This window comes from Cottoperca gobio, chromosome 14 (genome assembly GCF_900634415.1).
Source record: "Cottoperca gobio chromosome 14, fCotGob3.1, whole genome shotgun sequence".
Lineage (NCBI taxonomy): Eukaryota > Metazoa > Chordata > Actinopteri > Perciformes > Bovichtidae > Cottoperca > Cottoperca gobio.
The window spans coordinates 24,576,202-24,588,118 of record NC_041368.1 but is presented as its reverse complement, the minus strand read 5'-3'; the positions used below and the strand labels follow the sequence as shown (position 1 = coordinate 24,588,118).

Genomic DNA, 11,917 nt, shown 5'->3' with positions numbered 1-11,917 from the left:
GTTTCATGTTTTAAGATATGTAATGTCTTTATTTACGTGTACATACATGTAGGATCAGTGACGGGAAATGAATAATCAGAAAGTAAAACAAATAAATTATTCATATAAATAAAAGATATTTCAAATAAAACCAAACTGAATCTTTGGAAGAATATTAGTGCAAAGGGAAAAGATGAGAGGAGGAATAAAGTGGAACTTTTAGTATTTGTGCCTGGCATTAAATATTTATATAAGAGAAGGAAGATTTTATTTATTTATTGTAAATCAGAGAACGGAGATTTTTCATTTTCATTTTGAGAATAAGTCGAAGTTTTCATTGTATGATTTTCACATCTGATTTTAAAGCTGTAATACATTCAAGATTTGTCTCACAAACATAGAAACATAGAAATAAACGAGTATACAGGTGGATTACATTTACATTCTTATGTGGGCAGATTAATTGTTGATGTTTGTTTTTATCGTTGCTTATTTAGTGAAGAATATTTAATGTTATATGTGAGAAATATTTAAAACCAAACTTTGAATTAGAAAAGCAGGAAGGGTTTTATAAGACAAATAAATAAATGTATTGTACGTCATATTAACCTATGCTCTGTATGAAATAATTACTTAACTGAGTAATAATAATAATAATTGTTATTATAATACATTTACATTGTATTTAGATGTGCTTTTCAAAATACATGTACAAGTTAAAAATGAAAAATATGTCGTTGAGGCTGTGCTTTACTTTAAACTAAAACTTAAATATTATTTTATTATTTTGCATTCTTTTAAAACGTGCTGCTCATGATTATTAACCCTGTGATCCTCTGCAGTATGGAGAACCAAACGTTCAATATGGATGTTATATCCATCGAGGGGTTAAAGGTCAACCCCTCCTCCTCCGTTCCCGTCTTCATCCTCCTCCTCCTCATCTACGTCTTCATCATGGTGTCCAACATCGGCCTGGTGGTGCTGATCACCACGGAGAGGAGCCTGCACCAGCCCATGTACCTGCTCTTCTGCAACATGAGTATTAACGATGTTTTTGGGGCGACGACCATCATTCCTCGTGTCCTGAGTGATGTTTTCACTCCAATCACGGAGCGGTCCGTCCATTACGTGGACTGTGTCGTCCAAGCCTTCGCTTCTCATTTTCATGCGGGCATCTCTCACACCGTGCTCATGATTATGGCTTTTGATCGTTACGTGGCCATCTGCAACCCGCTGCGCTACACCACCATCATGACCCACAGGATGGTGGTGAAGATGTCGGTGGGGGCGTGGCTGGCGGCCTTCATCTCTGTCGCCATCCTGCTGGGTCTCACCATCCGCCTGTCGCGCTGCAGGCGGATGATATTCAACCCTATCTGCGACAACGCCTCCTTGTTCAAGCTCTCCTGTCAGGATCTTTTCTACAACCACATCTACGGCCTCGGCAGCGCCGTGGTGATCCTGGGCTCCTCGCTCGGCACCATCACGCTCACCTACCTCAGGATCGCCACGGTGTGTCTGGGCGGAAAGAACAAGGTGCTGAACAGCCGGGCGCTGCAGACCTGCGCCACCCACCTGGCCGTGTACCTCATCCTGCTGGTGGCGTCCTTCACCCCCATGATCATGCACCGTCGGCCTGAGTGGGCGGAGAGCGGGAAAGTGGTGTCCGTCTTGTTCTTCGTCGTCCCCCCCGCCCTGAACTCCGTCATCTACGGGCTGAAGTGTAAAGAGCTCCGACTGAAGGTTGTCGGGGTGTTTCACAAGAAAAAAGTTGAAGATGTGAAAAGTTTCCATAATTAACTCCTAAATCCGATTTAAGGGAAATTTGTTCTCAGCTAAAACATTATTTCAATTTATTTTATTTTGCATTTCGAGAATAAACTCAAACTTTCTGTATATACAAATAATATAAGATAATTATTATCTCATTAAAAAACTCAGTTTTAATGTATTTTGCATTTTAATTATTTCAAAATAAGGGACAAGGTAGAGGCTTTACAAAATGTTGTAACTTCATTTGCAGATTAGAGAGTTCTAATAGTGTTTATTTGTTTGTTTGAATAATATTATTTCAATAAAGAATGTTTTAAATGTGTCAAACAGATTTCTATATAATCAACTCATCAAGTTCAGATACAGATTCAGAGAACAAGTACCTGGACATGAAATGAAGAGAGAAGCAGTAAAATGCAGAGTAATGTTCACATATATATTCACAGGTACATAAGTACGACAGATATGAAACAGAAAGGTTTCCAAGCTGCCATTTCAGACGAGTTTCTAAATATGTTTTTGTGCAAAACAGCCTTTTTAGATCCAGAAGGACCTGAAGCAGGGTTGCTCTCCCAGTCATGACACTGTGTTGATGTCCTTTGTGGGCGACACAGCAGCAGAGCTGAACCTGCTCAGAGTCCTCCTGACGGAGTCTCGCAGCTCCTTGTTCCTCAGACTGTAGATCATCGGGTTTAGGAAAGGAGTCAGAGCGGAGTACAGCACAGACACAATGATACGAACCTAGAACAACATCAAACATATCGTGTTAGTGAGCACACACGAGGTTAACTGAGGATATGAAGCATCTCCAGCTAACGGCAGGTCGACAGGAGAAAACATCCCGTACAACTAAACTGCAGTTTTAAACACGTTTAATAAAAAGATCATGTTTTAAATAAGAAAGTTTGTTACGTTGTCGAAGTTACAGACGTATATTAGAATGAGTCAACGCTGACTTTGTTTCACACGGAACACAAACCGGTCTCCTGGGTGAACGTCCTGATTTACATATTGGTGAAAGACCAACGTCAAGTTTATGTCAAGACGTAATTGACAACACTGTTTAGCTGTATGGGAACGTCATTTTCAGGAGACCGAGCTGACGTTTAGCAGGTATAATCTTACGAACTATGTGCTGTGCAAGGCCACAGGTTTTGGTTGAATGCTTTGATAAGCATAATGTTGAGATCTTGAGATGGTCAAGCTGCTGCGTCCAAGGTCAAGAATGAACCTTCAAACTCCTCGCTAGTCTTGTTCTAGTGCTGAAAACATGTCTTTGAATGTCATTTTTAGTGGGCATATTTGAGATGGTGGATATTAAAGCGGGGTGATTCGTCACGTACCTCTGGTGAAAAGTTTCCCACCCGGTAGGAGATGTATACAAACGAGGCCGAGCTGTAAGAGATGGACACCACAGTCAGATGAGCGGCACACGTCCCAAAGGCCTTCAGTCTCTGACCGACACCCATCCTTGATATGGAAACACCAATCAGGACATAGGAGGTGAGGATGAGGACTCCTGTGGTCAGAAGCGCCACCAGGGCTAAGGAAAGGGACAGTATGTTATCCACTGATGTGTCACCGCACACCAGCCGCCTGACAGACGACGGGTCGCACCAGCCATGTTTCACCACATTCGGGCCGCAGTAAGGCCGCTGCCACAGCATGGAGACGGGCGGCAGCGTGCAGAAGGCGCCGAAGCTCCAGGCTCCTGCGATGAGGAGCAGCCGGACGGGCCGGGTCATGACGGCAGTGTAGCGCAGAGGGTTGCAGATGGCCACGTAGCGGTCGTACGCCATGACGGTCAGGATGGCACGGCCGGTAACGGCCAGCTGAATGAAGAAATACATCTGCAAAAAGCAGCCTGGGACAGAAATGGTTTTCATGTCTGTCAGGAGGCCAGACAGCATGTTGGGGATGGTGGTGGTGGTGTAGACGATGTCCACAAAGGAGAGGTTGGAGAGAAAGAAATACATCGGAGAGTTGAGCTTTGGATCCGTCAACGCCTGCATGAGAAAATGACAAGCGTCACTGTACTAATCATTCAATTTGAGTGAGACTGAGGTTATACCCTAAATAGTTTTCTACCACGAAGATGATCATGCTGTTTCCTCCCAGGATGATGATGTAACACAGAAGCAGGATGACAAAAAGGATAATCTGTTTCTCGCCAAGGCTTGCGAGGCCCTGGATGATGAAGAAAGTGACGCCATCAGGCTCCCAGGTGCCGTTAACTGATCTGATCGACAAGGGCAGGTACGACTCTGGGGAGGGAGTGAAGAGAGGCCGTCACTGTTCAGTGTCCATCTCCATTATTAATACAGACGTACGGATAGTTTGTGTTGCACTAAATATAAAACATCACTTTACACATACATACGAGTTGCAGAGGTGGACAAAGTACTCAGATCTTGTACTTAAGTAAAAGTAGTAATACCACAGAGCAGTACAAGTAAAAGTCCTGCATTCAAACTATTACTTATGTAAAGGTACAAAGGTATTAGCATCAAAATATTAAAGTCCAAAAGTAAAATCCCTCATTATTTCAGAAGAATACATATTGTATTATAATTATTGATGCATTAATGCGTTCAGCATTTTAATGTTGCAGCTTTTCTTTTCTCTACTGTCGCGTAAGCTTGTCAATTTCACCAAGGATCAATAAAGTTTATCTTAACCTACCATAATAATAATAATCATCATCAATCAAATAATAGTTCATTATATTTTGTATTATAAATCTGAAGCTTCAAAGTAAAGTTATCAATTAAATATAGTGGAATAAAAAGTATAAAGTAGCAGGAAATGTAAAGTAAAGTACAAGCGTCTCAAAATTGTACTTAAGTGCAGAAATGATGTCCATCACTGCAATTTGTGCCACCTCAATGACATTTCTTATCAACATAATGAGAAAACGTTTGTAATAAACGCGTCTTTAAAATGTGCACTGACAAAGTATTTCATTTGTTTTCCTACAAAATCCACTGGAAGCATCTGAAGTATGATTCGACCTGTTGTGTGCTTTAAGCTCTCTGATGGTGGTCTTGTCAACGATGACACAGGAATAGTTACATTTATTACCTTTAAACCTGAATAAAGTATGAGTGAGTGCCTAAAGCTAACCTCACTAAATGCAGGACTTGTCCACCATCTTCCTAAAAGGAAAAAAGGTAAAACCTCCTGGACTGGAAAACAATTATGTTTCTTTTAAATTGTAATGTGAGAAAAGCTGTGCAGTTTATAAACATCTTTTCTAGGCTTCGAGGTTTCAATACAACACGAATAACCTATTCACCACTTTAGATGTAAAAGGAGACACGTGAATGTAGTTCACAGCGACAGATTGTACGACAGGATCATAATATTAAACTAATCCTTGTAAACATTTACAACACATTTCTTTGAAAGAGACAACAAAGAAAACTCTAAATTAATTTGGTCATACGTAACTAATTAAAAAAAATAACTTAGTAATAACATTTATATTCTCCTGTATAGTAAAGTATGGAGTGTGATTGCACTGGACGTTATAAGAACCTCACAATCAGCAGCACTTAATTAAAAAGCACAGAAACACGCAGACCTCCGGGGCGTTCAGGTGACATGTCAAACGGCTTCATCTCTTCTCAGCAGACACACAAATGGACGGAGACAAGTTTGCTGTCAAGAGACAACAAGTGCAGAATATTTACACCGCAAAAATGAAAAGTTTTGTATGTGACTTCATCTGTGCACAAGCTCAGTTTGACAGCGCAAATTACAAAGTCAAACAAATAGTTATTAAAGGGAGGGCAGATACCCGCTCAACACATATATATTACATTGAGGATATTATGCTCTTACCTGAAGATGTAAAGTCAGACTTTGCGCTGCTCAGATATAAGCAGAACTTCATCCACGTCCACAATTTGCCTTTTCAAGAGCTACTGACCTTTGTTCTGATTATAACGGAGATTGAGACCAAACAACGCTAATGACACACAGACATTACATCCCTTTCATTAAAAACATCAATTATACACAGGATAGCTAAATAATACCAAAGGGACCTGTTTTAGTTGCCTCTGTGGTTAAAAACAAGCACCTGAGAAGAAAACATAATTAAGATAATTGTCTTTGTTGCCAAGGTAACCGCTGTCTGCTTCAAATGTGTAATGTCCTGATTAACGATTAAAGAAGCTCTTTAGTTGTGAGAAACCTCTTGTTGATCCTCTGATCACGACTTGGACAACACCGTTTTCGCACGAAGATTTCATCAAAGTTTCAAATATATTTTGGAGTTAAATAGTAAAAGAAATGATAACAAATTACGCTATTTGACCCAATTGACCTTAGATCCAGTGTGAGCGATGCAGAAGTCTACATGTGTTTTGTGGACTTAGAGAACGCCTTTGACAGTGTCCCCGGGAGTCCTGTGGAGGTAAAGCCATCCGTAGACCCCCGTAGAACACGCTGCAGGGATTATTCACCTCATCTGGCCGAGGAAACCTTGGGATCCCCATAAGGAGACAAATTGGTGGAAAACGTTGACCTTGCTTAGCCAGCTGTCACCGTGACCCGATAAGTCAAAGAAAATGTTGTTGACATATTTTAGTCGGAACCAAAGTGGGGCTCCGACCGACAGAATTACTTTGCTGCATCAGCCAAGAGTCGAAGTATGACCACTAACCGTCTTTATTTCATCAACCTCTAGCCTCTTTGTATGTGTTTTAAACGGTGTTCCTGCCCCTCAGCGTGCTCCGGCCCTCGTCAGTGGCTGTTCGGCTGCTTCACCATGTTGAGCCAGTCGCTGAAAGAAATCCCTCTGATTGAATGTTCTGTTTAAGTGAATTAGTGCACGAGACAACAAACGTCTAAAGTCAAGAGGACAGAGTATGTTTCCTCTTCATCATTCCATCACACAAATATTTCCACAACGACGGCTTGTATAACTACAGTCATTGGTCTCCCGGTTTCCTCTTATTGAATGACGAACACAGACGAGCACCACCAGAGTTCTCTCCTCTAATGCAACGCAGAGTCGTCTTTGGGGCGTGTTCAAGTGGGCCAAGACGCAGGCGAGGGTTTGTTAGATGGATTTGTGGCTTGCACTGACATTGTAATAAAAGTTGCATTTTGTTTAGTAACAGAAGAGTTCTTATTGTATTTTCTTTTTTTGTATATTTGTTTCTTGCGCAAATATTTTTTATATATTATATTTATTTTTTAATTTCTCCTATTGTGTTTATCTATGCGCCTTTATACACCAAAGAAAGTTCCTTGTATGTGAAAACAGAATAATTATTCTGAAATATATTATAAATAACAGATCTGTAGTGGAGACAGAGCTGGACTCCCTGGGGACAGTAGCAGAGAGAAGGACCATCCTGGACAACGCCCACCACCCGGCAGAGGAGCGTGTCCTGCTCCACAGACTGTTGTCCCTGTCCTGCTCCAGACCGCTGTCCCTGTCCTGCTCCAGACCGCTGTCCCTGTCCTGCTCCACAGACTGTTGTCCCTGTCCTGCTCCACAGACTGTTGTCCCTGTCCGGCTCCACAGACTGCTCTCCCTGTCCTGCTCCAGACCGCTGTCTCTGTCCTGCTCCAGACCGCTGTCCCTGTCCTGCTCCACAGACCGTTGTCCCTGTCCTGCTCCAGACCGCTGTCCCTGTCCTGCTCCAGACCGCTGTCCCTGTCTTGCTACACAGACTGTTGTCCCTGTCCTGCTCCAGACCGCTGTCCCTGTCCTGCTCCACAGACTGTTGTCCCTGTCCTGCTCCAGACCGCTGTCCCTGTCCTGCTCCAGACCGCTGTCCCTGTCCTGCTCCAGACCGCTGTCCCTGTTCTGCTACACAGACTGTTGTCCCTGTCCTGCTCCAGACCGCTGTCCCTGTCCTGCTACACAGACTGTTTTCCCTGTCCTGCTCCACAGACTGTTGTCTCTGTCCTGCTCCAGACCGCTGTCCCTGTCCTGCTACACAGACTGTTTTCCCTGTCCTGCTCCACAGACTGTTGTCTCTGTCCTGCTCCAGACCGCTGTCCCTGTCCTGCTACACAGACTGTTTTCCCTGTCCTGCTCCACAGACTGCTGTCTCTGTCCTAATCCACAGACTGATGTCCCTGTCCTGCTCCACAGACCGCTGTCCCTGTCCTGCTCCACAGACCACTGTCCCTGTCCTGCTCCACAGACTGCTGTCCCTGTCCTGCTCCACAGACCACTGTCCCTGTCCTGCTCCACAGACCGCTGTCCCTGTCCTGCTCCACAGACCGCTGTCCCTGTCCTAATCCACAGACTGATGTCTCTGTCCTGCTCCATAGACCGCTGTCCCTGTCCTGCTCCACAGACCGCTGTCCCTGTCCTGCTCCACAGACTGTTTTCCCTGTCCTGCTCCACAGACTGTTGTCTCTGTCCTGCTCCAGACCGCTGTCCCTGTCCTGCTACACAGACTGTTTTCCCTGTCCTGCTCCACAGACTGTTGTCTCTGTCCTGCTCCAGACCGCTGTCCCTGTCCTAATCCACAGACTGATGTCCCTGTCCTGCTCCACAGACCGCTGTCCCTGTCCTGCTCCACAGACCACTGTCCCTGTCCTGCTCCACAGACCGCTGTCCCTGTCCTGCTCCACAGACCACTGTCCCTGTCCTGCTCCACAGACCGCTGTCCCTGTCCTGCTCCACAGACCGCTGTCCCTGTCCTAATCCACAGACTGATGTCTCTGTCCTGCTCCATAGACCGCTGTCCCTGTCCTGCTCCACAGACCGCTGTCCCTGTCCTGCTCCACAGACCGCTGTCCCTGTCCTGCTCCAGACCGCTGTCCCTGTCCTGCTCCAGACCGCTGTCCCTGTCCTGCTACACAGACTGTTGTCCCTGTCCTGCTCCAGACCGCTGTCCCTGTCCTGCTCCACAGACTGTTTTCCCTGTCCTGCTCCACAGACTGTTGTCTCTGTCCTGCTCCAGACCGCTGTCCCTGTCCTGCTACACAGACTGTTTTCCCTGTCCTGCTCCACAGACTGTTGTCTCTGTCCTGCTCCAGACCGCTGTCCCTGTCCTGCTACACAGACTGTTTTCCCTGTCCTGCTCCACAGACTGCTGTCTCCTGTCCTAATCCACAGACTGATGTCCCTGTCCTGCTCCACAGACCGCTGTCCCTGTCCTGCTCCACAGACCACTGTCCCTGTCCTGCTCCACAGACCGCTGTCCCTGTCCTGCTCCACAGACCACTGTCCCTGTCCTGCTCCACAGACCGCTGTCCCTGTCCTGCTCCACAGACCGCTGTCCCTGTCCTAATCCACAGACTGATGTCTCTGTCCTGCTCCATAGACCGCTGTCCCTGTCCTGCTCCACAGACCGCTGTCCCTGTCCTGCTCCACAGACTGTTTTCCCTGTCCTGCTCCACAGACTGTTGTCTCTGTCCTGCTCCAGACCGCTGTCCCTGTCCTGCTACACAGACTGTTTTCCCTGTCCTGCTCCACAGACTGTTGTCTCTGTCCTGCTCCAGACCGCTGTCCCTGTCCTGCTACACAGACTGTTTTCCCTGTCCTGCTCCACAGACTGCTGTCTCTGTCCTAATCCACAGACTGATGTCCCTGTCCTGCTCCACAGACCGCTGTCCCTGTCCTGCTCCACAGACCGCTGTCCCTGTCCTGCTCCACAGACCGCTGTCCCTGTCCTGCTCCACAGACCGCTGTCCCTGTCCTGCTCCACAGATCGCTGTCCCTGTCCTGCTCCACAGACTGCTGTCTCTGTCCTAATCCACAGACTGATGTCCCTGTCCTGCTCCACAGACCGCTGTCCCTGTCCTGCTCCACAGACCGCTGTCCCTGTCCTGCTCCACAGACCGCTGTCCCTGTCCTGCTCCACAGATCGCTGTCCCTGTCCTGCTCCACAGATCGCTGTCCCTGTCCTGCTCCACAGATCGCTGTCTCTGTCCTGCTCCACAGACTGCTGTCCCTGTCCTATTACTTTTTCCTCTCATCTTGGTGATGGCAGGGGGATTCAAACTCAGATTCAATTCAATTGCCTGTGCTTTCACTTTGTATTTATAAGTTTTATTGCACTTATAACAGTCTTATCACTTAGTTTTACTCTTATTTTATTTTAATTCTTATTTGTACATTTGTAATGGCGGAAGGGGGGGGAGACAGATGGGTAATGTGGTATGTCATGTCTTTTAAGCTACTGGATGCCTAAATTTCTATATATCTATCTAACATAAGTTTAACATGTGTATATATTATTTATATGTGTATAAGTTATGTAACATGTGTATATGTTATATGTGTAATAAAGGATTTCTGATTCTAATGAATGTGCACTTCGGTTTAAAAAGATCAAACTCTAAAATATGAATTTCAATCATTTTATTTTACAGTTTTACTAAAAAGGCAAAACAATTTGGAAAATCTTTAACAGCAAATCTGGGATTTTATGCAGAATGAAAACAGTTTTACTTTGTTCATCTTTCAGTTTCTTAGAGCAGAGGAAGGGAAATGCATAAATGTAAACAAACGTAACAATGTCAACATTTGGTCACAAACACAAAACTGGTTTGCAGGAGTGAATGAAATCCGTCCAACTTTCCCTGTTTTTACACGTTATTCTTTGAATAACATTCCTTTTTCCATAACGTTTTGCAGCTTTAATGGTTAATTATTGAGGTTAAGGTTATCACTGTTAAATTCAGCGTCTGTGGATTTTATATTTTAGTACATATCAGATGAAAATAAAAGAAATAATACAAATTATTTATGTTCATGTTTGAAAAACCCGTCCAGGATTAAATAGATGGTGTAATTTTTCTCAGGTGGACTATATTTGACAAACATTTGTGTATTTCTTTGGACTGCAGCCCGTAGATGACGGGGTTGAGGCTGCCGGGAATAACGTTAAACATTATGGCCGTCATCTTCCTGTACTCAGCGTACTGGGGGAAGCGATGGAGGATGATGATAGTAAACCCACTGACGAGCATGATCATATACAGGCACAGATGAGTGCTGCAGGTCTTCAAAGCTCTACTGTTCAAAGACTTGCTCTTACTCGTCAAACACGCTGCTGTGATTTTAGAGTAGGTGAGGATTACACTGCCGATAGAGGACGAGAGCAGGACTACAGTGAAAGTGAGGCCATAGATGTTATTGGCATACACACTCTCACAGGAGAGTTTAAACAGTGAGGCATTGTCACAGTAAGGGTTTGTGATCAGAGTCCTACATCGGTTCAGCCGTATGGTCAGACCGAGCAGAATCCCGACCAAAACAAAGGCCACCCCCCAGGCAGAAACTGTCAGCTTCACCACCATTTTGTTGGTCATTATGGCAGCATAGCGCAGGGGATTACAGATGGCCACATATCTGTCAAAGGCCATAACCATGAGCACCGTGTGAGCATTGGTGCTAAACATGTGTGTGGTAAAAGCTTGCATCAGACACGCGTAGTAGTGAATAAGGCGCTCAGACGGGGGCGCCAGGATGTCTGAGAGCAGCTGTGGAACCAGGAGAGAGTTTCCCATAACGTCGTTTATCGACAGGTTGCAGAAAAGGAGGTACATCGGCTGGTGGAGGCTTCTCTCTGTCCATATCAGGATCACAATGCCCACATTGGCAATTAAGATGAACAAGTAGGCCAAGAGCAGGAATAAGAAGATGGGGTACTTGTTAGAGTTGGAGACCGCTAACCCCTCGATCTGAAGAGTGAGGCTGTTGTACGTATAGTTTTCCATCTGAGCTATGCAGAAATCTAATGAGAGAGAGAGAGAAGAGGGTGAAATGAACAACATACATACGGAAACAGAAACTGGTACAAGTTTGGAATGCAACTATGTAGAGCAGTGACATTGGCCAAGCGTCAGTGAGAAGAAAACACGAAATTAGTCCAAAAGAAGCCTATTAAGTACGTATAACTGTTAAAAAACAAAACATAACACAACAGGAAAACTGATCTCTGATGCAATATTAACAGGAAATATTTCTCCAAATGACCCGTTACACAAACTTCCTGCAGTTATTGCGTTCACTATCTGGGTTAATTGAACAGTTGTTCTGTACTGTCATTGTTATGCATTGAAAATAATATATATTAATACAAATATGTCATTAACGTTAGTAAAAGGTACGTAGGTTTACTCAATGATAGAAAAGGGAAGGACTCTTTTCTATCTAAGAAAAAAGGTTAGGAAACACTGATGT

The 11,917-nt window shown here is 44.6% G+C and overlaps 2 protein-coding genes across 2 annotated transcripts; one reads left to right on the top strand and one right to left on the bottom strand.

Moving 5' to 3' along the window:
- Positions 1-822: 822 nt before the first annotated feature.
- Positions 823-9,628, top strand: LOC115018568 (olfactory receptor 2F1-like; the record flags this gene model as incomplete). The annotated part of the gene is made up of 2 exons (XM_029447620.1): positions 823-1,725; positions 9,593-9,628. Coding segments are annotated over exons 1-2 (939 nt in total), but the record flags the coding sequence as incomplete, so codon positions are not given.
- An 878-nt stretch (positions 9,629-10,506) lies between these two features.
- Positions 10,507-11,466, bottom strand: LOC115018821 (putative olfactory receptor 52P1). Its single transcript, XM_029448041.1, has one exon. The coding sequence runs from the start codon at positions 11,449-11,451 to the stop codon at positions 10,507-10,509; it is 945 nt and encodes a 314-aa protein (XP_029303901.1). The 5' UTR covers positions 11,452-11,466.
- Positions 11,467-11,917: the final 451 nt, after the last annotated feature.

Bases quoted from the DNA above. Each gene is read 5' to 3' on its own strand.
- LOC115018821 (XM_029448041.1), bottom strand. From the start codon at position 11,451: ATGGAAAACTATACGTACAACAGCCTCACTCTTCAGATCGAGGGGTTA.